General features: G+C 40.2%; 1 protein-coding gene across 5 annotated transcripts in view; it reads left to right on the top strand.

Annotated features, from left to right (window-relative positions):
- Positions 1–26,487, top strand: part of ULK4 (unc-51 like kinase 4) — a 217,193-nt gene extending 190,706 nt beyond the window's left edge. For all 5 annotated transcript variants that reach the window (XM_050306783.1, XM_050306762.1, XM_050306773.1 and 2 more), the window contains exons 36-37: positions 22,078–22,166; positions 25,077–26,487. In XM_050306783.1, coding sequence (XP_050162740.1) covers positions 22,078–22,166; positions 25,077–25,158 — 171 coding nt within the window. In that variant the 3' untranslated portion in view covers positions 25,159–26,487. The remainder of the gene's footprint in view (positions 1–22,077; positions 22,167–25,076) is intronic.
- The last annotated feature ends 68 nt before the right edge of the window (positions 26,488–26,555 follow it).

Here is a 26,555-nt window from a genome sequence, read left to right as displayed (position 1 = left end):
AAAGTTACAAAGTTTCTGTATTAATTCCAGCTTATTCTACAACCTTGAAATTTATCTAATATCCCAGAAGCCATAGTAACTATTTTTTGTTTAAAATTACTTTGACAAGTCCACCTGTAACAACAGCATGAGTAACTTGATTCAAAAGAAAATAATTTCATTTGAGAGACTTGTCAAGGCAGAACCTTGTATGTCTGAGTTTTGCTTGAAAAGATTGGTGACAGATAGTCACTTGGGGTGCATCAGTAATGGGCTCTTCTGCCCCATAGTCCCAGCTAAGTTGAAGCTACAGCTGAGAAACTCTTAACTCTTAGTAACCACAGTAAGAGCAAATCAAATCAGCATAGCCTTGTTGTGGAAGGACCAGTTGAAATGAGGAGTTGTGAATGGATTTGAAATTGTATCTGTAGAATATTCTTTCATTAGAGCTGTTTTATCACATATAGTTGGTAATTCATAATGGGAAAACCTTGAATCTGTATTTTTATTGCATTCTGTTGATATTGCTACAAATATTCTGTAACTAACTCGATATTGCTTGAGAGTATGAAATATTGTACCTGGCTAATATTCCCATCACAAGCTTGCTCCTTATGTTGATTTTTATATATCTGAGTTTCCTACAAGGGAAGTAAAGTTACAAGTCCAGGAGAACCATTGTTCAACTGGGATAGATAAAGAGGAACATTTCTAAGTGTGTCCCATTGGGTCTGCTCAATGGAGCTGAGGTAGACTGTGAATGGTAGTGGGCAGGAGGTGCTTCACAGCCTTTGTGCACTCCTGTTGAAACTGTGGTAGCAACAGACATATTTAAACATCTGTCATCAGGGTTATTCTAGTATGATTTCTATAATAATGGGAAGACAGGGAAGACAAACAAAGCTATCCTGGGAAGTCATTTATGGCAACACAGTGCTTAGGACAAACACTGTGGTGATGCTAGGGAGACAGAACGTGCTAAAAGCACGTTATCCAAAAGACAGACGAATATGTATCTATTGTTTTCCCTTATGGTATAGACAGGGATTAATATGGCATATATGGTTTCTTATTATTGGGGTTTTCTGACATTTTCCATGTTACCCGTAATTTTGGGATGTTTCATTTGTGATTTTTCATAATAGGTGTTGGCCTCAGGTTGAAATTTTCCTAAGCTATTCTTGATTAAACTTTCAGTTTTCTGGAAGGTTGCTAAGAGGTATTATGTTGTTGTTATTATCTGTTCATAGTTTTAAAAATTCTGATGGCTTTTGTTTATCTCTGCTTTTCTGAGAACTTACTGCTGGTGTGGCAAGAATTTGACTTCTGTTTTGACAGTGTGGGTCTTGCCATCCCTTGAAATCTTTTCCCATGTGAAATGTTTTTGAAAGCTCGAAACCCTTAAACATAACAGCTTGTTATGTGCTCAGTAAAGATTTCTTCTGTATTAGAAACAAATATCTCAAAATTCTGTTCTCTCTGAGTGTGCTAAAGCGTCTTGCAGCCAAGCAGCTGATTGTACAGTCCCCCAACAGCTGCTACTTCCATTCAAACTCTGTGTGTATCATCCTAATCTGAGACACAGTCTGGACCTTAACTTCGCCACTCCTGTGTGTAATAAAGTTGTTAGCACACCATGCCTAAAAATAAGTGTATTCCCCTGTAGAGCAAGAGAGTGAAGTGAGAGCCTGCACTTCATGATTCTTGCTTTGGGCTAAAATGAAACAGAGCTACAGAACTGAGAGTAGAACTTCAAATTTCCCAGTATATTCTGGGTCACAAGAGCCAATGGTCTGGAAAATGTAAATTTAATGCCTGAGCTAATGTTTTCATGTCTGTTGATTTATTGTGATCTAATGTTTGAATTCCCACTGGTTGGTCTTCTTCATGGTCTCATGGAATCAAATCAACAACTGGGGCAAAATCAAAGTGTTGTCTTTTAGCCAGCTCTTTAAAATGTGCACTTCCTTTCCTATGCGTATTTTTTGTGCTCTTTTTAAAAGTCTGCAGCTGAAAACTTTGCTTAATGTTTTCATCAATCTTAAAAACTCTCAGAAGTCTCTTAAAATAGGGAATGCATCTTCCTATAAGGCATATGCAGAAAAGCGTGTGCAAAAGAGGGGCATAATAAGCAAGTAGTAGTTCTGTAATTTTAACTACAGAATTAGTTATCAATTACATAATAGCTGAAATTACTATTAGTGTTGTGGAACCAGAGATTTGGGCTTTGCTGCTTCTGCATCTATGCTGCATCTGTGTATGTGTAGAATTCATATCTAAAGTCAGCGTTTGTGTCACATTCAGTGATTACTGTCAAGGACACTGACTCTCCTCAAGCTGACTGAAAAAACGTGCTGGTTTTCAGGGATCTCTCACCTCAGCCTATCAATTTCCAGGCCGTGCAGTGCTTCGGAGACTGCACTTGTTTCATTGCTTGGCGATCTCTGCTGTGGAAGGGGAATGACTCCTTGTACTGACCGGTTACCCATTTACAAACTGCCAACTGAAATGGTTTCTTACTGAAAGGTTATAAAACGTGGTATCCCACTGATCTTTCAGTTATTCTGAATGGGGTGCTGTAGTTGTGTGTGTTACTGTCAAGCATAGGTCATATTTGTTTAGTCTCTCTGAGTGTGACAGATATTCGGTAGCTGAGGGAGGCAACCTTGGGCAGTTGAAGAAATTTCGATGAAAGTGAGGGTAGCTGAGCAGTGTGGCAGGGCCTGAACCATTTTTCTCATTTGAAGAGAAGTAGGATATTTCAAGTTTGTGACTTGAGAGTCTTGATTAATTATAAGAGCTTCTGAATGTCCCTCTGACAGGCTTTCGTCTGGTTGGTTTTGTGGACTTTTTTTAAATCTTAAATTTGTGAAAATAATTCTTGACCATTTCAGATGCATCACTACAAAATCCACTGCTTTGGAATGTTGAGCTCAGAATACTTCTATGTCCTAAAGGCTTCTAAATTGCATTTAGTTGATGGAGAAAATTATCTGTTTGTTACATATTGTGTCTTGAAACTTGTGAATCTGGCATATGATTTACATTTATGCATAGATTTCCTTTTTAGAAAAAAACATTTATTAATCTGAACATATCTTAAGTGCCTCAGGTATTCCTTCTGTCCTTTTGCAATTCTGAAACACTGGTTAAATATGAACATAATTTTTAATTAGGTTTCCCCAGTGCTGAACTTGCTGCAGTCTGGTCTGTTCTCCAATAGTTTGCTGGTCAGAAGTTGTTGACCTTTAGATTATGCTACAAAATCCATCTGTTGCTGCAGGCTTCTGTAAAGAGAGATGTAAAGAAATATTATCTCCTGTCAGTCAGCCATGTAAACAAACTCGAATATAGGCAGCAGCTCAGTTTCCAAGATCTGAGTTCATTCAAAATAAGGAGGGAGAGGAGAAGCTGTGAACCAGTGCTCCCTATTCACTGGAGAATCCTTTCTCAGCTGTTGTGCCCTAATAAAATGCCATTGTCCTATTTTCAAATCCCCCAGCTTTCCATGGGAGAAGCTGCTGTGTGGATAACCCTAACCACTAATTAAATCCTCTCCTGTGATCTAAGAAGACAAAGGCCATAACCTGCATTTGTTTATCTGTCAGTGCCCTCCCCATTGCCAGCTTTCACCTTGTTCTTATGGCAGTCTCACCCAGGAGACATCCTTGTTAGCAATCTGGTGTTTGCACTTCTTGTTATGTACCCGTCAGCTGTCTGTTTCCTTACCCTAACCACTCTTTGACATTTCCCCTCATTTAGTACTCATGTCCCACAGCCTCTAAGACTCTCTAGAGAACTTGATCTCATTTTTGCGCCCCCCCAGTGTTGGTTGGAAACATACTCAACGGTCTTTGGTTTACTGGTAAACTACAAGTTAGTGGCCCTAATGTGTTTTAAATATGGGTGTTCCAGTAACTTTTACTCATAAAAATGCAACTGGTGTGTCTGAAGTTTCTGAGTCCAATTTAAAATGAGACTGACAAATATTCTCCTAATTACAACGCAGTGATGTTCTTGCTCCTTCACCTGCATTACTGTTAATTGTCAATGCCTTTTAATTATGTAAATTTTCCTCCACTCGTATGGTAAGCACACTGTTCTCTAGACTATTTTGGTTATGTTCTCAGATGTGTTTGCAACATTTTCTAATTTTAACTTCCTATGTTTTATTAGTCTCTCAACTCTAAACCTGTGATTTCTGTTTATCATTGAAATGGTATCATATCTTAGCTTTACTGCACTGGTATGTCCTATGGTAATAATATTATTCAGTTTATCTTATGTCTTTATTAGAAGTTTTTGTTTAATTTAGAAAATGAAGAAAGGTTTTGCTTTTTTTGGCTCTGAGCATCTGTTCAGAAAATTCCCACAATCTATGCCCATCACAAAATTATCCTCTCATAGTTTCATGAATCTTAGTCCTTTTCACTGCCTTGTTATCCTTTTAAAAAGTGCGTCCTGGTGGTGCTCACATTAAACAAGAAGAAACACACACATAATTTGTTCCCAGAGTCAAAAGCTGGATATGTTATTATGATATATTTGTGGGCTTGTCATAAATATGCTACAAATACATGGGATCATGGTCTTCAAAAACTTTTCTCATTTCTGTTTTCATGAGCAAATTCAGAAATTGCACCATACAAGAAATGTCACTCTGAGTATCAGTTTTGAGGAGAGTCCCTCTGGAGTGTGAAATTTTTGGATAGAAATGTGATAGAGGACAGACACAATTAGCAAGTGTCTCATTTCCAGGAGCTTTATCCAGAAAATGTTTCAAGGGAAATCATAGGAAATAATTTCAAAGTAATGAGATAGCTTACCTCCACCTGAGGTGTCCATCAGAAGACTTCTTAATGTCTGCAATATTCTATCTGTCTTAGAATGTTTATGTCCATAAATATTGTGTTGCTAAGAAAAGCTCATTGGAAATCCATAGTGGTAGTTAAGATTATTGTTTGTGTTGTTCTACCAAGTTGATTAGTATGTGTTATTTAACAAGGTCAGTCATCCAATGTGGGTACTTTTCAAGAACTTGTCTCATAAGAGACCAAGATGCCACTCTTCATGCTTATGGATAGTCCTCATTAATAGCTTGTCAGTTCATCAAATGAACATACATCATCTGCCATGAAGGTAGTCATTCATCACTGTTTACAAAGGTTTTGAGAAACTACTCTATCTTTGCGTAAGTATTCATTTTCTAGACTGGCACATGAAGTATTTCTCTGAAGACAAGAAGAGGGAAAATCTTGTACTTATACCACAAAGATAATTTTTCAGACTTCTGATTTTTGTCTCTGTAAGTCACACAGTTTGATCATTTCAATCTGATTTTTAGGTATATTGAATTGTCTAAAACATTTAAGAGTTACAGAAAGAGATTTTGGAACAACTTCATTAAGTGAGTACTAACAGGTCAGCTGGTCCCAATGGTAACTGTCCAAGAAATTGTTGAACCTTTGGTTGTGGTATGCAAACTATTAGATAAACCATTATGTATACTAAGATGTTTAAAAGGGCTCCAGGGATCATTCTGACAATTAACTCTGACTTCTCTAAGGCTGAACTGTTAGGAATGATAACAGGGAAGGAGTGGGTAAACAAAAAGATAAATATAGCAGATTACATAATAGTCAATATAATGTCTGTGGAGGGAAGTCATATTTATCCAGATCCTCCATGTGAGTCATAGTATGTGAAGAATTATACCACGTTTTATGTAGTGGACTGGGAGTTTGAAAAGGCATTTCTTAAGGCTCCTCAGTAGAACTTACTGAAGCACCTAAGCTGCCATGAGAGACAAGTTCTATTCACAGGTTAATAACAGGCGAAATGATAGAAAAGTATAAATGGCTAATATTGCACCATAAATGTAGATTACTGTCATAAGCCCACCGGGATCTTTGCTCTGCAATGCATTCTTAAATTACCTGGAAAAAGAGTGCTATGACAAAGTTTTTTTATGATATAGAATTGTTCCAAATTAAGGCTGATTGTGAAGAGTTGCAAAATATTGAAATCAAAATATTGACTGAATGGGTGACAGAATTGCAGATAACATTCAGTAATGATAAATAATGAATAATGTATATAGAGAAAAATCCTTCTAACTATTATGCAGGCCTTGAGGCTTGCAGAACAGTGATCCAAGAAAAATGTCCACAAGGCCAGAAATTAGTAAGGAGCTCCCCTCTTGGCTGGTCAACTCGTTTTGTAGACTGCTACCCAGTGTCTGTAATGGCCATGAGCTCTTAATTTTGGCTAAGGTCAGCCGACAGTCGTTGTTACAATGGCCTGTCAGATGACACAGGCTTAGAGAAGCCTTTTGGAAGTTTGGGCTTGATAGGAAGGAAATATCTTTTTCTCATAGTACAGGTGCTGGGATGTAGAGAAAAAGTGTGTACCAATCCTTGTACTGATGATGATGGTTGTATCACTGACTCTACACACAGCCTGTCTTGGGAGGTGGGGCTGTAGATGCATGTGACCTTCTCCAATGATGTGAAGGAACCTGTTATGAATTCAAGTTTACTGCTTTTGTCCCCTAGGACAAATTTCCAGCACCTGCTCATGGGCATCTGTGGAGGGGTGGCTGGCAAAACTGGGTTTGGAATGACCCAGGATGCAGAAGGCAGTGCACAAGGGGAAGAAAGTAGGAGAGGATTAGCAGGAGAGGAAACTGAATCTTCTCTGCCCTTTTCCACACATTGTGGTGTCCCTCTTTAGCCCTGCTGAGGAACCTGTCTAATGTGCCTTTGACCAGTTGTGCATATCTGATGTAAAGGGGTCATCTTAAAACCTGCATGAGCTTTTTGATGGTGCCATGGATGGAAACATCTGTGGATGATCAGCAAATTCCATTCATTAAAGGGACCACATTGCTTCTTCCTGTTCCGAAGCGCAATCTCTCTGGATTTGTCCTAGGACCTAGCACAGGAAGAAGCTGTTTTCCCTGACAGAGAAATGAACTCAGTAGAGGGATCATTTGAGAGACACAAAAAAGAATTTATCTAACCTCCCCACTCCATGCAGTGCCACCCAGCACGTGGCTGGGTCTTGCTCTGATAGCTCTGACGGGTTCCCTGTGTGCACGTGTGTGGTAAGTGAGGGAGGTTCTTGCAGGTAGAAGGCGCTTGGATTACGGGGTTAAAGGAGTACTTTTTGGAAGGAAGGAAAGAGGGAAGGAGGCTGTTTAAGGGGAACAGGCTCTATTCCTGCTGTGTCAGTTAATGTGTGCCCAGTGCACTGATTCATACACAGGTAAAGGTCAGTCCATCCACATGTGGGCAGCCAGCTGACTGTGGGCTTGGTTTGCGGGGTAGCTATTTGAGATAGATAGTTATGTCATGTACCAAGAACAAAGAGTTTTGTGCCTAGGAGGTGGACTCAATCTGACCCAGTAGTCAGCACAGGGAAATAATACTATGTCATACAGTTGATCTGTCACAAATCCCATTAGTAAATCAAGAATCACAGTAATAAGAGTTGCAAATAGTTCATAGGCTGAACTATGTTCAAACAAACAAAACATCTGTAGAACAGCTATGACTAGTAAGTTAATTAAAATGATACATTTACTGTAATTTATGAGTGAAACTAGGTTCTAAATTCACTGAGCACATAAATGATTGGAAATGATTAATTGGCTTTTATTAAATGAGAAGGAGAACTAGAGAGTGCTATGTTCTGAGCAACTGACATGTGATAATGACTGCTCCTGCAGAAAAGCATAATAGAAAGTAGTCTGAGTCACTCATTAACATCTACCACTGCCCTTTCTGTAAATTATAAGTCATTAAAGCCCAATATAGCTACTCTGGAACTTAAATAGTAATTTTTACCTTACTAAAATGTTTAATTTGAATTTACTGTAGTAGTCTTAGAGGCTGAAATTCTTATTTTAAGCAGGTTGGGGAAAGTTAACCTCATCCAGAAAGCCAAAACCTTGCTTTATATTGCTGTATTGATGGATAAAAGTTAATATAAATTGTTTCATTGTCAATTCATTCCTTGGTTTCACTGCAAAGAGGGACAATTTTCCTTGCAGTTTAATGCTCTAGTGCTCTTAAAAGATATATCTTCTAAGAGTAGAGTGAGAACATCACCTCATTTTTTACAGATCATCAAATGTCCACCAGTTGGGGGATCTTTGTGTTGGGCTGAATTTAAATCAGCAGTTTAGATGTGAAAGACTCAATATCTCATTAGCAATCCCTTGATCCACCCAGTTCCCCATGGTGCTGTTTCAGAATGATAATCCAAATCATTCTTCAAATCTTTATAAGCAATCAGTTTTAAGTGCAACTCTTAGAAGATAAGAATTTTCCTGCTAGTTAATTTTACAAAAAAAAACACAAACCAAAAAAAGCAACACAGGTGAGCTAGGGGCTTTGATCATATAGGTATTCTTTTTAAGTTAGATTTAGTCATTTTAGATTTTGTTTCTACATGTCTGATACTATGCTAAAGGGTAATCCAAATACAGTATTAAAAAAAGGGTGAAGAGCTCCAAAATTAACCTCCTAGCCAATTCAGATTGGGTGAGTGCTTGAAATAGTGCAATAAATCTCTCTTTAATGTACAAAATTATTTTTATCCTCACATAAAGGTAACTTCCAGGTACCTTAGCCTTACTGAAAAAGGATCATAGATTTGGTTGAACTTCAGATCTCCTTTAAAATTCAAAAATGCTCTGACAAAGCACTGAGACTTTCTTTAAAAGTCTCATTGTCGCTATCTCACTTACAATAATAGTTTTCTTAATAGAGTGCCACTCATGCTATTTGTTCTCTCTGTTATGTGGTCAGGGCCTTCACAGGTCTTTGCTGAAAGCTGGATTTGCTGGTGTCAATAATAATTGAGTTTATTCCTTTTCCTGGAACAGTAGTGAGATCATCACATCACCTTTGTGTTGTGACGTGATTAAGTTTGCACTGTGACTCAGTTACCTTGTCCTGGAGGACAAAGTTGTAGGATTGTCAGCCACAGTGGGCATTGGAGCAAAAGACAGTGTCTTGTGGCAGACATCCAGGTGCTCATTCTTCATCTGAAAACATTGTGGTTTTAAGAGAATACAGTGTAAGAGTACGTAATGAGTTCTTGTTTAACAAGAATCTGTCTGCCTTCATTTCCATAACCGTGTTAATATTTAAATTATTGACCTAATCAGGTTATGTGTAAGGGCTGCAACATCTAATTTTAAGGCACACCTTGCTCATGGTAGTTGTGCAATGGCAAATGCAAAACAGTGATGTAATTAGCTGCACATCATCAAAAATGTCTGAGGATTTTTAACTTGAAACCTCTGAAAGAAAATCAACTGCTTTATAAAGTTAAAAATGCTTTATTTGTAACCTGTGCATATTTATTATGAATACCTCTGTGTGATAATAGTCCTTTACGATTTTTTTTCCCGTAGTCAAAGAGAAAATGAGAGGAAAAAATACCCATTTCACAGCCTGATGAGATCATACCTGAAAGCTGGGTTGCAGGTAGCCGGTTTGTACACAGTTCGATACAACTCTCTGTTCAGCTGAAGCCAAGACTGTGGCAGGGGCGGTGCTGTGAGCTGGGTGTCGAGTTCAGTGCCCGCCTGTGTGGGCACAGTTTGTCGGAACCCTGGCTTTCAGCAACATTGACTTTCAGTCTGAGGTATCCACTCCTTGAACGCCACATTCACCCACAAGATAAAAACAAAAAAGCAGGAGCACGTATAAAATAAGAAAATGTTTGTTCTTCTGCCCCTGGAAGACTTAATCGTTTATTTCAAGATTGAAGTTTAACTTGTCTCAGCAGGCATTTCATGGCCAAATAAACATGGCACCGCAATGCTGGTTAACATTCAGCCACAGCTGCTGGACTCATATTTAATAAATTTTTTCCCTAGGACTTGCTCTGCACTTTTAGAGAAAAGTCACTAATTTTTTCTCAGTAGACATTGACTTCTAGGCTGTTTGTTCAAGATAAACATCAAAAAGAGAATGCAAAGGTCAGTCTCTGCTGTATTAGAGAGTTACAAAGAGGCACAATCAGTTTGTCTTCCAGAGAATACTCTCCGATACAAATTAAATTCCTTACCTTCTATAGGAAAAAGGATTTCTTCTTTGGAAATTCAGCAGATTTTGTGTTTACACGACAGACTCTGCCTTTTCTGTGGACTTACTTTGCTGAAAGTTTTCAGCTTTCCACCTCTTTGTCTCCACCTTTTAATGACTAAAGTTGGGAGCTCATGCTAAAGGCTATGAGATGCTGGCTGCAGTGGAGTCTGCTGCCTAGCCTGGTCTCCCATCCCCTTCCCTTCACTGTCCTGCCTCTCTGATGTCCTGACTCAACAGACCTGGAAACCTGTCTCATCCCAGCATTCATGCAGGCCCACCTTCACTAGCTGTTCAAGCTAAGTTGTGAACAAGAGCAAGGGAGATAAAGACAGGGATCTTATTCTCCCCTTCCTGTTTTGGGGACAGGAACCACTGGCAATGAAATGAATCAGACAGTTGAGGCAGTGACTTTTTTTTATTTTTTTTTAACCATAGCAACTAAACCCAAAAAAACCCCTTTGGACAACATAACTGATGACATAACTAATCTCAGTTCCAACACGATTTATAAAAATAAGGATGTATTTAAAAGTAATTGTGCTACCAACTATCCTTTGATATCAATTTCTTGCCTGAAAGTTTAAGATTTAGTGAGCTTTTAAAATTAGGACATGCATCACAATGCCATCAAGGCAAAGGATGTTGAGAAAGCTGTTGCTTGCTCCCTTGGAAATTAATACTACTCTCCTGCGATAACACAGCTGGCTGTATGGGCTCCCCAGTCCTTTACAGCATGGAGTAAAATAGGTTGGTGTAAATCACCAACAGTGGTGGTTCAAGCCAGCCCACATAACACTACCATTCAGTGAGAGCATATATACACAGGTTTCACATTCTAGCTAAGTAGTCGGTAATTTCTTAAACTGCTTTAGCTCAAGTACCTGTGATTGTTTGACTCTTTACCTAATTGTATTATTCTAATTTAGCTAAAATTTGTTTAACTACACAATGGAAAAGATAAGCTGCAGTATCTGTGGTAACACTGTCAGAGCCTTCTATGTGAAAAGATCAACAATTTAAACACATATTTTATAACTTCTACATTAATTTTTCGACACGGGATATGTTCTTCCTTGCTTTGTCCCACTTTGGTGATCACAGCTGGGCAGTTGCATTGGGACAAAATTGTCCTTCTCACACTCCCACCACATGCACAGACAAGTCTTATTCCCCTCTCTCCATCTGCTGTCAAGTATGACACAGAATTGTCATGCATCACCCTTCTTTTTATACTGTTGGGCATGAGTTACCAGCTACTTGAGTTTATCCTTAAATAAAATCGGTCTTCCAATTGGTCTTTTCTGACTTCCCTTATTAACAGAAAAGCAATGTGTTGCCATCCATGCCACTAGTTAGTGACCTCATGTTGGACTCATGGTCTTTGTATCTTCTTCTTCTGTTGTTGATAGAAGACTGCCAGGTTGAAGATTGTGATCCTTTTTGCTCCCTAGCATAATAAGACCACTTCATGCATGTGTGGAAATGGCAGTTGATAAAAAATGAAAACAACTGTACAACCCTGTGTTGAGAGAAAAAGGTGATTTATCTTCTCTTTGCAAGTTTCTGCTGTAAATCATTCAACTTTGTCTTAAAACCCCTCTGTTTTTGCAGTTGCAGTAAAAAAACTCTGAACTGCTTACATTCATCTGTATTTTGAAATACTGTTATAAAGGACAATAAGATGATATTATGTTGGAGACGGCTGCAAGAGTTTCTCTTTTACACCGGCTGCCAGGAGCTACAACTCAATGAAATGATAAAAACTTAGGAAAGCTACCCCAGGAACCACTTCCTGACAGTCCTCAGTCAAACTGACAGTCAGCCAAGTGTGAGTTGAGGCAGAGAGAGGAAAATCGATGTGAAATCATCAACTCACTAGTTTCTTGATGTCACTAGATCAGCAGGGGCTCATAAAGGATGAAGCATGTGGAGTCCAAACACAACTTTATGAAATGGCAAGTGTTGAAAACCAAAACCTGAACATACTGACAACTTGTGGTTATCTGCAGTGTGAGATGCAGTGAGGGAGGATGACCTCTGAAGTAGCTGTGAATGTTTACTCACAACGTGGCCTATTGAATCATTCATTCTGTGTTAAATCTTACTATGTTTATTTGTAATAAGTAGTGTAAGTCTGTAAGTATATTTGTGTAAGTATATGTGTGTCTGTGTTAAGTGCAGATTTGAGCTGGTGCTTTGGTTGATGATTGTTTTCAGTCTGCAATAGCTGCTCTTTAATGACACTGATGGGGGAGGGGAGAGAAACAAATATGGGATCTGCTCTTAATTTTGGAAAGCAGCAAGAATGAAAAGTCTTTATTCCAGTGGCTGGCATACTGTGGACTCATGTTCCTGGGGAAGGTACTTACCCACTTATTTGGAATGTGTTTACTTTTTGAGACACTCCCTCAGTGATTATCACTGTGTTGGTATTTGGGTACTGGGAGCCTCGTATGATTGTGGAGAGATACAGGAGCTGTCTAAAAAGCAATACTGCCGTGGTCAGCAATGAGAAATATGTCCTTTTCACATCAGATGTTCTGCTTTGGGTTGTACAGTGAAACTGGCAGTTCTGAAACCTGCAACCTGTTTATTCAATTCATAATTCGAGGGCAGTATCATTCCCAATGACTATCACTGTTGTTTTCATTATGGAGTCCTAATTCATTGTTTCTGTGGGCACAAAAGTATTGCCAGACTCATTTGGTGTTTCAGTGCACTGTAATTTCACATAGTGCAATACTGTTGGGCTTGCCGAGCTGTGTCATCTGTTGGGCTCATCACTATTACTTCCTTTTGACCTCCTCTATGTAATTATGCATGGATGACTTACTAGCTGCTGTAAAGGTACCTAAATGCAACTGGGCTTGTTAAAGAAAAAAGTGAGCAGACCAAAATGATTCTCTCCTAGGTCAGTGAGGAGCAACTAGGTGGATCTTTGCTCTCTGTCAGGCAGCCAGAGCCATCTGTCACACGACAATAAGCAAGCATCAATTTCAGAAGTCCATTTGTTTTTATGACAGTTTTTACAATTTTATGGATATTGAACCATTACGTAAAGCATAATTTTCCTCAGAAATTGAGGAAGACTTATATCCCTGTTCAGTCATTTGCATTCCTAGTTGCATTTTACATAAAGCGTAAATATACCGATCCTTTTTTCCCCCCAATAAAAGAAATCTTCAGAGTATTTTTTCTATCTTTTTTTTTCCAGTATATGCAAGACTATCCCTATTTGTTACTTAAGGAAAACCTCAAGAGTTCTATGTCAAACTTTTATGTGTCCATAAAAACCAAGTCGATAGGGACTGGAAAGGAACTAATGTTTGATTCTTTAATATTTAGCTCAAAAACATAGTTCATCATGATTTTTCTAACAAGATTTTGCTACTTTTTATTTATTCTTTAAGGATGTATTTTTCATAATCTGTGTCAGTTCTTAATTCAACTCATCATATTCCTACTTTTCTTGGAAGGGTAAATCCAACTCATTAAGCCAAGTTGTAGTGATTTTTTGTTGTTGGAATCTTGTGTTCAAGTCCAGATTATGACCAATGTGAGCGTAACCCTTCTAATTTTGTTTCATCCTCCATGGAAGTTGATCAATGCCATATAAACGTTCTATTCGGGGGAAGTTATGGATTTTGCATACTTGATCAGACTTGTGTTGCACCAGTGGATCTGTATAAGGACAACTTGGACAGCATCCTTTCAATCATTCTGTCTTCTATTTTTATGAGGAACATTTTAAAGCAGGACAAGGAAGAATATCAGGTTGGAGCTATCATTTTTTGAAGGCTGTATCCTTTAAATCTAAAATTCCTCAGTAAACTATAAGTTCTTGGCCATTCCTAGGGGTTTACCCAGTTCACCTGAGCATCACTGCATGGCTGCTCAAGGTTTAGTGCCCTTAGATACGACAGAGTTTATTAAATTGAAAATTTGCTTGCATACATCTTTCATATGGTAATTACCATTTAAAGCTGAGCACTTTCCAGTATGCTCTGGTTGTCACTGGCTTTCCTAATAGCAAGAAGATGAGCTATCTGTGGTAATGTTTCTTACCCTTACAAATGTGTAAATGTTTGGAATTACATGAATTGCCATGGCAAGAAATACATCAGGAAAGATTTAGGTTCAGCAGTACTAGATAAACATTAAAAGAAAATGTGCATGAAAAGAAGACCATGCCTTCATCCCCCATGGAGCACATCAATGAAAGTTTGATATAACTCAAAACAAACTAATGAGGCCATAAAAGATAATGTCACTGGAAAAAGAATTATGGGAATCAACATTTAAGAGGTATTGGGAGTTACTTGTCAGAAACTATTTTAGGAGAAAATCTGATTGAGAGATTATGAAGGATATTTGAATATGAGTTATTCAGAGAATGATGAACTTGAGGGGAAGTCTAGATATGCAAAGAATCTGGTTTAGTGTTTGTTTATAACTGCTTTTAGATTTTTTGGTCCAAAACAACCAGGAGACTCTGTAAAGCTTCCAAAGGAACATAAATGTAGGATATGAATTGTGGAAATAAAAATTTATTCCAGTGGATTTCCCTGTTCCTTTATAAGGAGGAAGTCACAAGAGACCATTAGGCTAAGGTGTGCCTGGGATGTGATGGTCTCATCAGATCCAGCAAGGTGAGGACAGGCAAGCTGCGTGGGAGCCGTGGAAGAGGGATCCAAGGGGCTGGCATATTTTGTGTCAGCTCAGTATGTGGCCCTATTTAGTTAAAGCTGATGTTTGAGGTAGCTGGGATCATGGTTTGGACAGAATGAAACTACTCTGAAGTGGTACCTCAGGGGAGTTGTTGACACACAGGTGACAAAGGAATCTGTGCTTGCAGATGAGATCACCAGCAACAGGGTGGCAAGTGGTTATTTTTAATGTTATATTGATGTTGGGCTGGCTTATGAGCATGCGTAACTTGTCAACACTGCAACCCTATGTGGAAGTCTCCTGCAGTACCTTTGAGACAAGTTTTGCCAGACAGGACTGCTGAAGTTGTTGTGGTCAGCTGGTTATATAATGGATGTGAAGAGGTTGCTTTATCCATTTCTGTTGTCAGATATTTTAACCTCATGACAGAGAGTGGAACCTGCAATAGTGGATATTTTCCGGATTATAAAGACATCCTAAATTCCTGAAAGTGAGCTGAGAACACTACTTGCAGTAAAACCAAATTTAAAAAAATCAAGACGGAGAGTAATCTTCTGTTCAATAATTACCCTGTTGTTTTACAGGTCTTCTCTTACGCTCAGACAATGCCCCTTAGAGATGGTAATTTTACAGTTTTACAACAATCACAGAGCACATCTCTGTGTGCAAAATGTATATGCTGAAGGGCAGAGAATAGCCTCAAAGTGGAAGGTGTCAAGAAACATCCAAAATCAATTAACAATTATACAGCGTGTGGGAGACATTCCTTGTCTCTCTGTGAATAGTCCTAGAGACAGTGTGTCTTTCAGACTGTCGGGAAACTGGTACGGTTACAAGTTACCGGTAGGAATTGCTTTGAACTTAGAATAAACCTGCCCACACGTATACAAATTAGAAGAAAACAAAACACATCGAATGAAATCTTGGCCTTATCAAAATCAAAAGGAGTTTGCTGCTGACTTCAGTGGAACAAGAATTTTATCCATAAAAAGGGAAAAAAAAAGAGATTTTTGAACTCTAAAATCAGAGCTAAGCTGTCTGATGTAGTGTGTGTTTTCTTTCCTTTTTTTTTTTTTTTTTTTTTTGGTCACAGATACCTGCTTGTTTTCACATGTATTTGCAGGATCTGAAGGCCACAAAGTCTTTGTAATTGGGTATCTGCAATCCCTGACTGCAGTGTGCTTGCCAAAGCACACCTGGAACACTCATGCTTTTGTAACTTTCATTTCTTGTTTTTATGGTCCAGCAGCATTGCTCAGGCCTGTTCAAAATGAGTTGGGAATTAGTAACATAAATATAACTTGTCCTACTTGATTTGTTCTTCCCACACACACATTCTGTGTCTCTCTCCAGCTGAACCACGTGTAGAAAAGGGAGTAGAGCAAGGAGGCAATGCCAGGAAGGTTTTTGCCCTTTTAGAATGAGCTGTCATACATTATGGAGAGCAAAAATAACTTGTGACTGTCCTAGTGAGTGTACGATGTATCTGCGAGCACACTGACCTACACTAGCACAGCGTGGCAAGAGTTACCATTAATTTTCACTGAACAACCTGTAAATTGGCTGTGTCTTGGCACTTTAAAGGGTCCTATCCCATGTACCTGCTGATAGCCCATCTAACCAATGTCAGATTAAACACCTCACAAAAGACCACTGTATTTGTCTGGGAATTTTGTTGCTGGTTCTAGTTGTTTTACTTGTATCGTTTAGAAAATTTCTGCCACAGATATCAAATTGACCTAATAGCTAGATTGCTTCCCTGGTAAATTTGAATTCATGTTTAATTCTCCAACCTGCAGAGCCGTGCTGCCTCTTGCCTCCCTGCCAAGTCCATGTTATTCGCTACAAACCTCCCTGCCTCTCTCCATCCAGTGGAAATGGTGCTGCAGCAACAAATATGGGTCCTTCACTTGCCTAGAAAAGGGGAGAGGGCTACAGGAGAGCACAGGGGCCCATAGCCTGCTGTGGGGGCATTGAGAAAAGGCTTGGAGTTGTGATCTCTGTTGTCTGGACTGTGAGTTTTCATTTGCTGTGTTAGCAATCTGAGCTCCAGAGAGGAGAGCGAATTTGGGTAACTTCATTCTCAGCGAGGAGGTTTCCCTGCCCTTCAGCAACTATGTGCTCCCCATGCATTGTCCAGGTATCTCAGTCTCTGCTTGGGATTCCTCCCTGAGGCCTGATGATTAAAACATAATCATTATAGCCTGGAGTTGATAGGCTCCAAATTCTTTATTGGGTCTGGCCCTTCATTACGCAAAGGTAGGGCTACAATACTTTGTAACGTGCAGGCCTACAGAAGTGACAGATCCATTTGATCCGTCAGGGGAAGTGATGAGTTCATTTGTTATACTTCCTCCAGGCGCTGATAGGTCAGTGTATATGTTTGAAGAGCTATTTATAATGAAGTAAATGCTTATATTTAGTAAGTCCACAGCCAATGGATCTGTTAGTTTTCGTTCGTCTGAGTGACTCCCTTTGCAGTGTTTGCTTGGTTATTGTGCTCTTCCATTGAGAAGGAATGGCTGCATATTTCTGGCCATGTCATCATGAGTTGTGAGCGACAAACCAAGTGACATGATTTATTTGATTACTGCAGTGCTTGTGAATAGCTCAGCACTGACAGCCTGGGAGGAAAAGTACCATTAAATGCCCTGAGATAGGCATAAGATGGGTCAAAACACTAGAAGGTTTTCTCTTCCAGCCTAGGCGTTGTGCCTCATTTCTGAAGTTACCATCCTATTGACTTATTTGCTGGGCTGTCACATCAGCTATAGCAATATTTTTGACACCACTATATTTCGTGACATTTGTTCTTTAAAAAATGGGAATAAGGTCACACTAAGCAGCTGTGAATAGCCATCAACTTTCAGTCACCACCAGCCTGCGTGACATTTGAAACAGCAGCTTTGGTTGGGGATGAAAGGCTCTGTGTCCTACTAACAGTGCCTTCAGCCAGTCAAAGATGGAAGTAGGAATGAGAAGTCTGAGATGCATGTTTAAAATTGCAGGAAAAGCACTTACTATGAAGACATCCCTTGAAATAGTGTCTAGAGGGCAATAGGAGTGTGCTTTATTCTTTAACTTTTTTTTTGGTCTGAAAACTTAGTTTTTAAAATAATATTTCATATCTTACATGGGGTCCCAGTTAGTCCACAGAAAAAATATACTGCTGATTGGTTTTACTGTAGTATTAGCTGAAGATACAATTTCCATTCACAGAAAAGCCTCTAACGGGGTAAGTGATACTTTATTAACAGTATATGTCAATATTTAAGTGATGCCAACACTGGACCTACAAGCATCTGGTGGTTCTGATAAACCGTGGCAGCTCCTGTGCTACCTGTGCTCTCACCCAGTGTCATGTAAGCAAATGTAATTAGCTTAATTGTATTAAATATTTATGAAAAAGCGAGGAAGCATCACTTTATGAGGTTAAAATAGGTGTGTTTGGGAAAGACAAAAAACCCAGTTTATGAGAAAGAGCATTTTGAGGTGCCTTGCTTGTATCTGCATATACAGACACGGTGGTGGCTTGTAGAAAAGCATCTGTTGAGCATGCAAATGGTAAACATCTCAGCAGTTGTTTATTTGAGAAGATAACACTTGGAGATGCTGCTACATACGCTCCCCAAAACCTTTCCTCAACCAAGAAGAAGTTTCAAATAAAAAACTCCTTATTTTTGCATTATTTCCCAGTTTACATCACAGACATCAAGCTTTTGGGTTACTTGAAACCTCAATAGAGAAGGAGCATTTCTTTCTCTTCAAAATGGCAAGAGAGTAGTTTACTGCCTAGGTCATTTATCTGAGTTGTAAATTACAAAGCATGAGTTATGACTAATCAGAGAAAGCAGTATTATGAAACCAACCTCAAGAAAAATAATTGTCCCCTAAATTTCTATGCTTTCTTGATATTTGAATTGCAAAAATCACTTCTTAGAGCAAGAATGCAAAACTCCTCAATTTATTACTGAAGTCAGTATTCCAACTGATGTTTTATATAGTTCCTTTTCCTGTACTCATCTTTAGCAGCGCCATAATAGCTGAACAGTTTTCCTAAATTTTAGGAAATACTGATCTTTACATATCAACTATGGTATTTCTTATGGCTCATTCTTGTTTAATAGGACTGAAGAGGGGAAAACTGCTGAATGGTTGTGGGCTTCATAAAGAAGAGTGATTTTGAAATTCTTGTTAAATTGCAGTGAATGTACAACTAAACCGAGATTTAATTATATTTTTAATTAAAGGAATAGCTATTGATTATGTCATTGAATCTGTGTTGTAGCCAGCCCTAACAACTAGCAATATTAAACTAGATCATTAAACTAGTTGTTAAAATTCCATATTAATGAGAACAAGACTGATGTGGATGAAAGGCACTGCAATGCTGGGTAAAAGAAAAAGATAACAAAGTAAAAAATACATTAATTTCTCAAATTTTGGTGAATGATGGTTTTATGTCCTGTCATTATTTATTATAATCCATGGATTAAAATGAAGATGAAAATGGAACACTTTTTAAATAAGAAACATGGGTAAAGTTTCATCTTAAAGGTGAACAGCGATTCAGACAATATTTCTCACAAGCTCATGTGAAGCAGGATGTAATCTATCGTATGCCAGAGACCTTCCGATTGCTCAGGAGCAACCACATCTACTACTCAGACGGAGATAAAGGGCAAATAAATGCCAGCGGTCAGAGCAGTAACAGCATGGGAGTGCTGACAAAACCACAGGCAGCTGTGGTTGAGCTGGCTGCTGACAGCTCACCCTGCATTCAACCTGCAGTTTCCCTGCTGCCACAGAGCTGGTCCTCTCCCAGGCCCATGGGGCGGATGCCTGGTGGTGGATAGGAAGCCGTTTTCTGGGCACTGGTGATGGAGAGCAGATGGGAAACCCCAGCTACCTGCCTAAATCTGTGCAGCCCTGTTTTGTCTGTGCAGGTTCTCTGTGGGTGTAAGTGGCACTGTGGGTGTAGGTGGCACTGCTGACTGGCAGGCCAGTTCTTTGCCAACACCCCTTGGCTTGCGTGAAGCTGTTAGTTGTTGGTCTCAAAAACATGTGTTCTAAATTTGGTTTAAACTTAAGTGATTTTAACCTGGAGGCAGCTTGTGCTGATCTCTTCCCTCCTTGTGCTACCACTTTTACTGCTGAAATGATCTTACTGAAGCATTTTATTGGATGGTAGTAGCCCCTATGGATAAGTACTGCAGGAGCCCATTGCTTGTGGCTGAAAGCTGCTCTGAACAGTGAAGTCTAACAGGGAGATGGGGAAGATGATCTCATGGGTGTTTCTGTTTCTGTCTGTTACAATTTCTGTGCATATAAAACCATTTTAATCCTTTCCATTCAAGTGCATTGTATGCACAGAAATGTTTTCTTAATAGTGACACAAGGCATGCTGCTACATGGACAAGGTTATAGTCAGACCCTATGACTCAGTTGCACTAAGTTATTGTTTGAAATAGATTGGTTTAGAATTAAATCTTTTTCTTTTTACCAGATTTTATAGTTGAGTATATTTTGAATGTTCTGTGTATGATGCCGTTGGCTATTTTTTGAAGAGACTATGAGGGTTATACAGATGTCAGCACCCAAGAATTAGGATGCAGTAGAGTGAGAGGTGTCTGTAACCTTTATTTGACCGTGTGGTTTTATGGAGCATGATTCAATCCTAGTGACTTTCCTTTTCCCATGACCTCTGGCTTCTTTAGGTGTGCAGGTGGCACAACACTGGCAAGTGCAAAGAATGTGGCAGTGGCTGCTGAGCTGCAGAAAGTGTGTGGAAATGTTTGGTAGAGGCATGAACACTCTTTAGGAACAGAAAGCAATTTCTTGTGGTGAAAGCATTTTTCTCCCTGTATTGCTCCTATTTTGCATGGTGGTGTTCTCACATTCAGAACCCAGATAACAAAACGTTTTCTGTGTCTAACAAGTAATAAATACAGAAGAGTGGATTACTGAAAAATAAACTGAGAGAGTCAGATGTAAACCTCAAGACAGTAAAAAGGTTTAATGACCTGTAATCAGGATTTACCAATGATTTGTGCTTAGATAATGGCATCACTGGTTTTTTTTCCAACACACAGGATATGTTTTACTTTACTTCAGGCAGGTTCCTGTTCCCCGTAACTGCTAAACTACAGGATGTTATGATTATAGATGTAGTGACACTGTTGTTGCAGAATCACTGCTGATAAATTATGGTGGGATGGCAGCTGTAAATACAGCTTCTGTTGTGATTTAAGAGGAAGATGTGAAGGCATATTGCCCAGATGCTTGATCAATGGTAAATAGGGCCAGAAGCAGCATGCTAAAACTTAAAAGTCTTTGCCAGATTTTGGGATTTGAAGTCATTGTTTTAAGCATTAACTCCTCCAGTATCAAAATAATCAGCTGCTCTGGTCCTCCCCCTCTCCTTTCTCTCCAGCCAAAATTTATTTACCTTTGCAAACAGGAGCTGACACACAAACCATTTTTTTTTTCAGTAATTTTTTTGAGATACAAGAGCTTCTTCAGCAAGCTGCCAAGTGGTCAGTGCCTATTTCAGCTTCAGTGCTTGTGGCTTCATGCTGGGTCCCCTGTGACCTTCCCATTCACCTGCTTAAGTGTCAGGAAACGTGTGGCCGTTTGGAGCTGTGCGGTTGTGCTACTTAAGGCTGGAGAAACAATAAACAAGTCATTACAGATTAGTGTAATAAAACACACCCGGTGCAAAATCAGCTATAATCAGGATTCATTTGATGCAAAAAGGGCACATAGCTTTGGTCACTCAGCCCCCTGCTCTGTAGATGACAGTCCTGTGCAGGCATAACTCATATTGACTGATGAAATGGCAAGAAAAATTTCAATATGTAATTTTTAACTTCCCAGTGATTTTTAACCTGGCTCCTGTCAGAGAAACCCCACACATCCTGATCTGAAGTCTGGTAGATGCTTGGTTACTTTTTCCCTGAAATGAGAAATGAAAATAACTGCTCCTCCCCAAGATCTCCCTGGCATTCAGACTAAAATGGGGCTTGTATTTGCTTTGATACGAAGGACAAAATCAGGATTGGCAGACTGATGTGTGAATTTGCACACATACAGGGACTCAGAACATGGGCTTATATTGTTCATTAAGCCAAGACATCTTAGACTGTCTCTGCTTAAAATTCAGTCCTATTCAGTAAAAGGGACTTTTTCTCGGGTCTCTTTAATGTCACATTCCATTTACCATTGTAATAAATGCTGTAACTTGTTTCCCTCTCCCCTATCCCTCAAAAAATGACAGAGAGGAATCCTTTGCTAAGCCTTTGATAACGGTTCTTTCATTTTGTTCCAGATAACTTCAAACAAGAAGCACTTGGAGAGCCTGAAGAATGATGGCAATGCTCTTATCCAAACTCTAGAGAGCCTGGCCCAAACTGCCAGGTGAGTTCCCTCAGGCTTCCAGGAATTTCCAGGGCTGAGAGTGCTCCCCTCCTCTTTTGTCTGCCATGGTCTTCTCCTGTAATTCTGTGCAGTATGAGCTTCTCAGGTTTCTGTCCCTGCCCCCTCCCCGCACTCCCTCCTCCAAAGTGCTCCCATTCAGCGCTTATGGCATGCTTTGATCCTTTGATCCCTAGCGGCCCAGTCCGGCTCCGTGGGTGTGCCCTGGCGATTTTGCGGCTTGCTTGTTTTTAGAAATTTACAATTTTATTGCAAACACTTGGTCTCTATAACCGGATACCTGTCAGTGGTTCTTGGCAGAGTGGGCTGGATGCACAATGGGACGTTTGTGCCCTCTTTTAAGGTGACTGTGTTTGGTGCACTTGCAAGCTGATTCTTTTCAAATGTGCAGCTGAGGAACAGAACTGCTTTTGTTTAAAAATACCTGTGGCCTCTCCAAGAAGGCACGAGACTTAGGGGAATGCCGTGGCCTTCTCTGCATGAACAGAGCTGCTAGTCCCAACAAGTTGGCCAAACCTTAGCTCATCTCCCATAAACTTTGCCTCATCTAATCCCCTGTGGACATATGAATGAATGAATGGCTGTTCTCTGCCCCTCAAAACAAATTTTAGACTTCTGCTGTGGACTGTTAGGCTTCATTGCGTACCTGGTTGGACTAAAATTCATAGAGAAGTTGTAGTTTGTAAGTCAGATTTTGAAGCACTAAGAGAATCCTGTCAGTGCCCTTTGTGCTCCCAAATGCAGACCTTTGGAAAATTGGCTCCTCAACATTATGTCAGTGTGTACCCGGTGTTGGAAGGAAGGAAGGGCGTGGGCACATGTGGAGAGGAAATACTGGGATGTGCTGAGTGTAAGGAGATGCACTCTGAGAACTAACCAAACCTGCTGAGAACAGTCAGTATCCCTCTCACACACTCAGCTGCTGACTCACAGGTTTTTGTATGACACTTTATATCTGACTAAAATAAAGTATCAGCTCTCCCCAGGGGAGACACGGGCACCACCACTGAAGATGATAGTGGAGGAAGATGGGTTTTCTTCTGTTAGAACCAACTTTCATTCTGTTTTGTAGCATTCTAGTGTTAGATGCACTAGACAGCCCCATCACTGTCTTTGAGTCTGCTTTTCTGGCTTCCTCAATAGTCTGTTATAGTCTATACATTCCTGTATGCAGAAACCCACATGCTACAGAGTCCAAATAAACAGCACTCACTCTTATTTAACACAAGATGCTCAGTAGATGAAATTCTGGCTGATGCCATTGAGGAGTGTTTTGATACATTAGAGTGAGCCAAGTTCCTCTGCTGTGCTGAGCTCCTGCACTGAGAACTCACTGATTTCATTTCCCCTCCTCCCCTTCTTTAGGGAACACATGTCCCTATTTATATGCCTCCAGAAGAGACCAAGACCACTACAGCCTGGATCTTGGGGCTGTAATGGACTCAGACATGGGTAAATTGGCAACAGGCAGGCAGGAGAAGCCTGGAGTTAGCAAGCTGTATCAGATTTAGTTAAATGGCCATTTGTTTATGGAGGGTACGGATATTTTGCTTTCTCTTCAGATTCCCTTATGTTGTCATGTTTCTTTGTGACCTAAAAAACTAGATCTACTCACTTGTGCTTTGAACCTGGTTAAGGAGCCTCCCTGTATCTCATGCAGAATTGGACATGTTTTAGAGAAGGCTACAGCAAAGATCCTGGATGTAAGCCATCCTCTGAGTAGTCTAAGATCCCAGGCCCTTCCACCTACATACTAGCACTGAGCTGAATTGATTGAGGAGTGGTTTTGCTTTGCTCATTTCTTACAGACAGGTTTCTAATCTCTCACTCTTCCTAAGTGTCAGAAGGGAGATTCCAGCCAAGCAGTCACATGCCAAGAGGAGGGCACTTCTTGGATTGCAGCTGCTTTTGGTGCTCCCCCGTTGCCCTGTAGCAGCCATGGGTTGTCGAACTCTATCTCTGTGATGCATCCTCAGCTAGTTGCAACAGGTAGTTTTAAGAGTGACAAAACCAACCCATTTTGCTTAGTGACCACCTGGAATAAAACCTACACTTGAAAATGTGGGCTCGTAGCCATTTCTCAGTGAAGACAGTTGCCAAGATGAATTTAAATCAGAAAATTCAGTTATCTCAAACAAACTGCTGCTCCTTAAGACATTGGCTTACATAGAGTGAACTGATCATTTGGATTTCCTGGCAAGCTCTGCAGTGCCCAAAAGTGCGGAGTAGCATCAGTAGGTATTGTCATTAGCAGCAACCAGGGAAGTTGCAAACCTTTCTAAGCTAAAGATGGGGGATGAGAATCTATTAAAAAACAAAAAGACATGTTTCTGTGGACAAGTAGCAATGTGTTAGAGCCTCTGTTCCAATACTAGAAAAAAAATGTCTTTCCAGAAGGAAAAATTTGGTAAAATATATATCCTAAAACCTTAGGTGAGGAAGCAAAGGGCCCCACCATTTGAACTCAAGCCTGCAGTGCTGTGGGTGGAGGGGCAGTCCGCCCTCCTTGCAGGAGGTAGGCAACACCCAGAGTGGGTGCAGAGCAGCACTGCAGTGAGAGGGCTGTATGTGTGAAAACACATCTTTTGTCCAGCTGGGAATGTGTGTGTGTTGATTCATGGGGGGCATGATAAATTATATCTTCTTTTTTTACAGAGTTTTAACAGAGGAGGTTGAGTGAGGTAGCAGTGACTGGGAATTTGAGCTGAAATTCATTTCTACACAAGATTTGCAACAAGGCACTAGTTACCTGTTACCACTTAACAAAAGTGGACAGAGTGCAATAAATGGCTATGCAAAATTTTCTAACATACATAAAGGCAAATGTGGAATTTGAACAATACGCTTTCTCCCTGAGAACGTCTAATAGATGTTACTGTTTTTAATTCCTAGCTCTCATGCTGATGCTGTTGCTTCCTTGGCATTTGAAATTCTGAGAACAGTGGGACATGGAAATATCAAGGCTACCAAGTGAATCAGTTTTGACTGGCCCACCGAAATGTGCAGGTTGTGTGCACTGCTCAGCACCTCGGTCCTGCAGGAACATCTTCAGATGAGCTGAGCAGATATAACTAATTTATCAAGCTGAGTTGTAGCATATGCAGGAATTTGGGAGGGTTCAGGAAGGGAGGGAAGCTGGTTCTAGGGGGTGGTTTGTTTCTTAAACCCCTATAAGGATGAATTCTTGGTTACTACTTTACCTTGTTGGCATTACATAATGTAGCTCAAGTTATTTGACAGTTTGACAGTGTAAATTAAATAAATAGTACAGTTATTTCACAATATGAAGTGTTTCACTATTTTAAGCTATTAGAAATGCTCATTTCTTTTGGACCAGGTGACTGCCCTGGCTGTTCATCTTAAGGGCCCCTCATGCTTGTGACTGGCACTAGAAGATACCTTTTCATCAAGACAGACAATATTCTTCACCTCAAGCAACCAGAGCCAACCCGTGTGAACACACAGAGGCTGTGTAGTGATGATACACATTACCAGGTTTTTACCCAGTAGCATGAATTTTCTGTGTGTGTGCCCTCTGTTTCCTAGTTTCCTGCACAGCCGAAACTGCACTGGTGGAGTGTCATGCCCATGCTCCTGGCTGGAGCTCTTCCTCGGAAACAAGGTGTGATGATGACCCTGGCAGTTTAGCATATCCCTACAAAAACTGGTACCCTAGGAAGGATCCCTTAGAGCTTGCAGATACCACAGTGTGTAAAGAATTAGTCTTCTCCATATATGCTATGAAGAACACTTCTTTCTTAATGTCTGTCAGTGCAGCAACTCCCTGTGTCCCACACCTGCCAAACACAGGTGCCTGCTCTTGGACAGCCCAGTTATCCACAGTATATGGAGGCAAGCAAACACCCGTGGGTAAACAGATTTCACTGTGTTTTAAAGGAATTATTTTCTCATATTATTTCAAATATCACTGTGTATCTTTCATAGCTTAATACCTGGAGTTACTAGGAATGGGGAAAAGTTCAGTGGTGGCTCTTATTTGGTGCAGTGTTTTACAATAATGGTCTTTTAGCACAGTGTAACAGAGAGGAACAAAGCGTGTACTGGGTGAGACTCCCCCCTCTGCAGCTGCGATGCCTTTGCTCTGCAGGGCAGAGGGGAGTGCTCTGGTGTGTGGTTCCCTTCAGCTCTCATCACGCTGAGCCTCGAGCCACTGCAGCCAAGGCCCTCTCTGATCTCCTGCCGGCAGACTGCTGCCAGAGGTGGAAGTGACTGGGAGCGTTTGCTCCCACCGAGGCTGGTGACAGCTGCACAGCACAGATGTGCTCTGTGGCTTAGCCCACACTTTCCTGCTTCCAGCCACACAGGTGCTGCCTCCAGAGGAGTCAGTTACACACAGGGCTTATCTCGCAG

Source organism: Myiozetetes cayanensis, unplaced genomic scaffold, assembly GCF_022539395.1.
Source record: "Myiozetetes cayanensis isolate MyiCay16 unplaced genomic scaffold, myiCay2020 scf1, whole genome shotgun sequence".
NCBI lineage: Eukaryota > Metazoa > Chordata > Aves > Passeriformes > Tyrannidae > Myiozetetes > Myiozetetes cayanensis.
The sequence above is the reverse complement of the archived record's forward strand: the minus strand, read 5'-3'. Positions and strand labels throughout refer to the sequence as shown.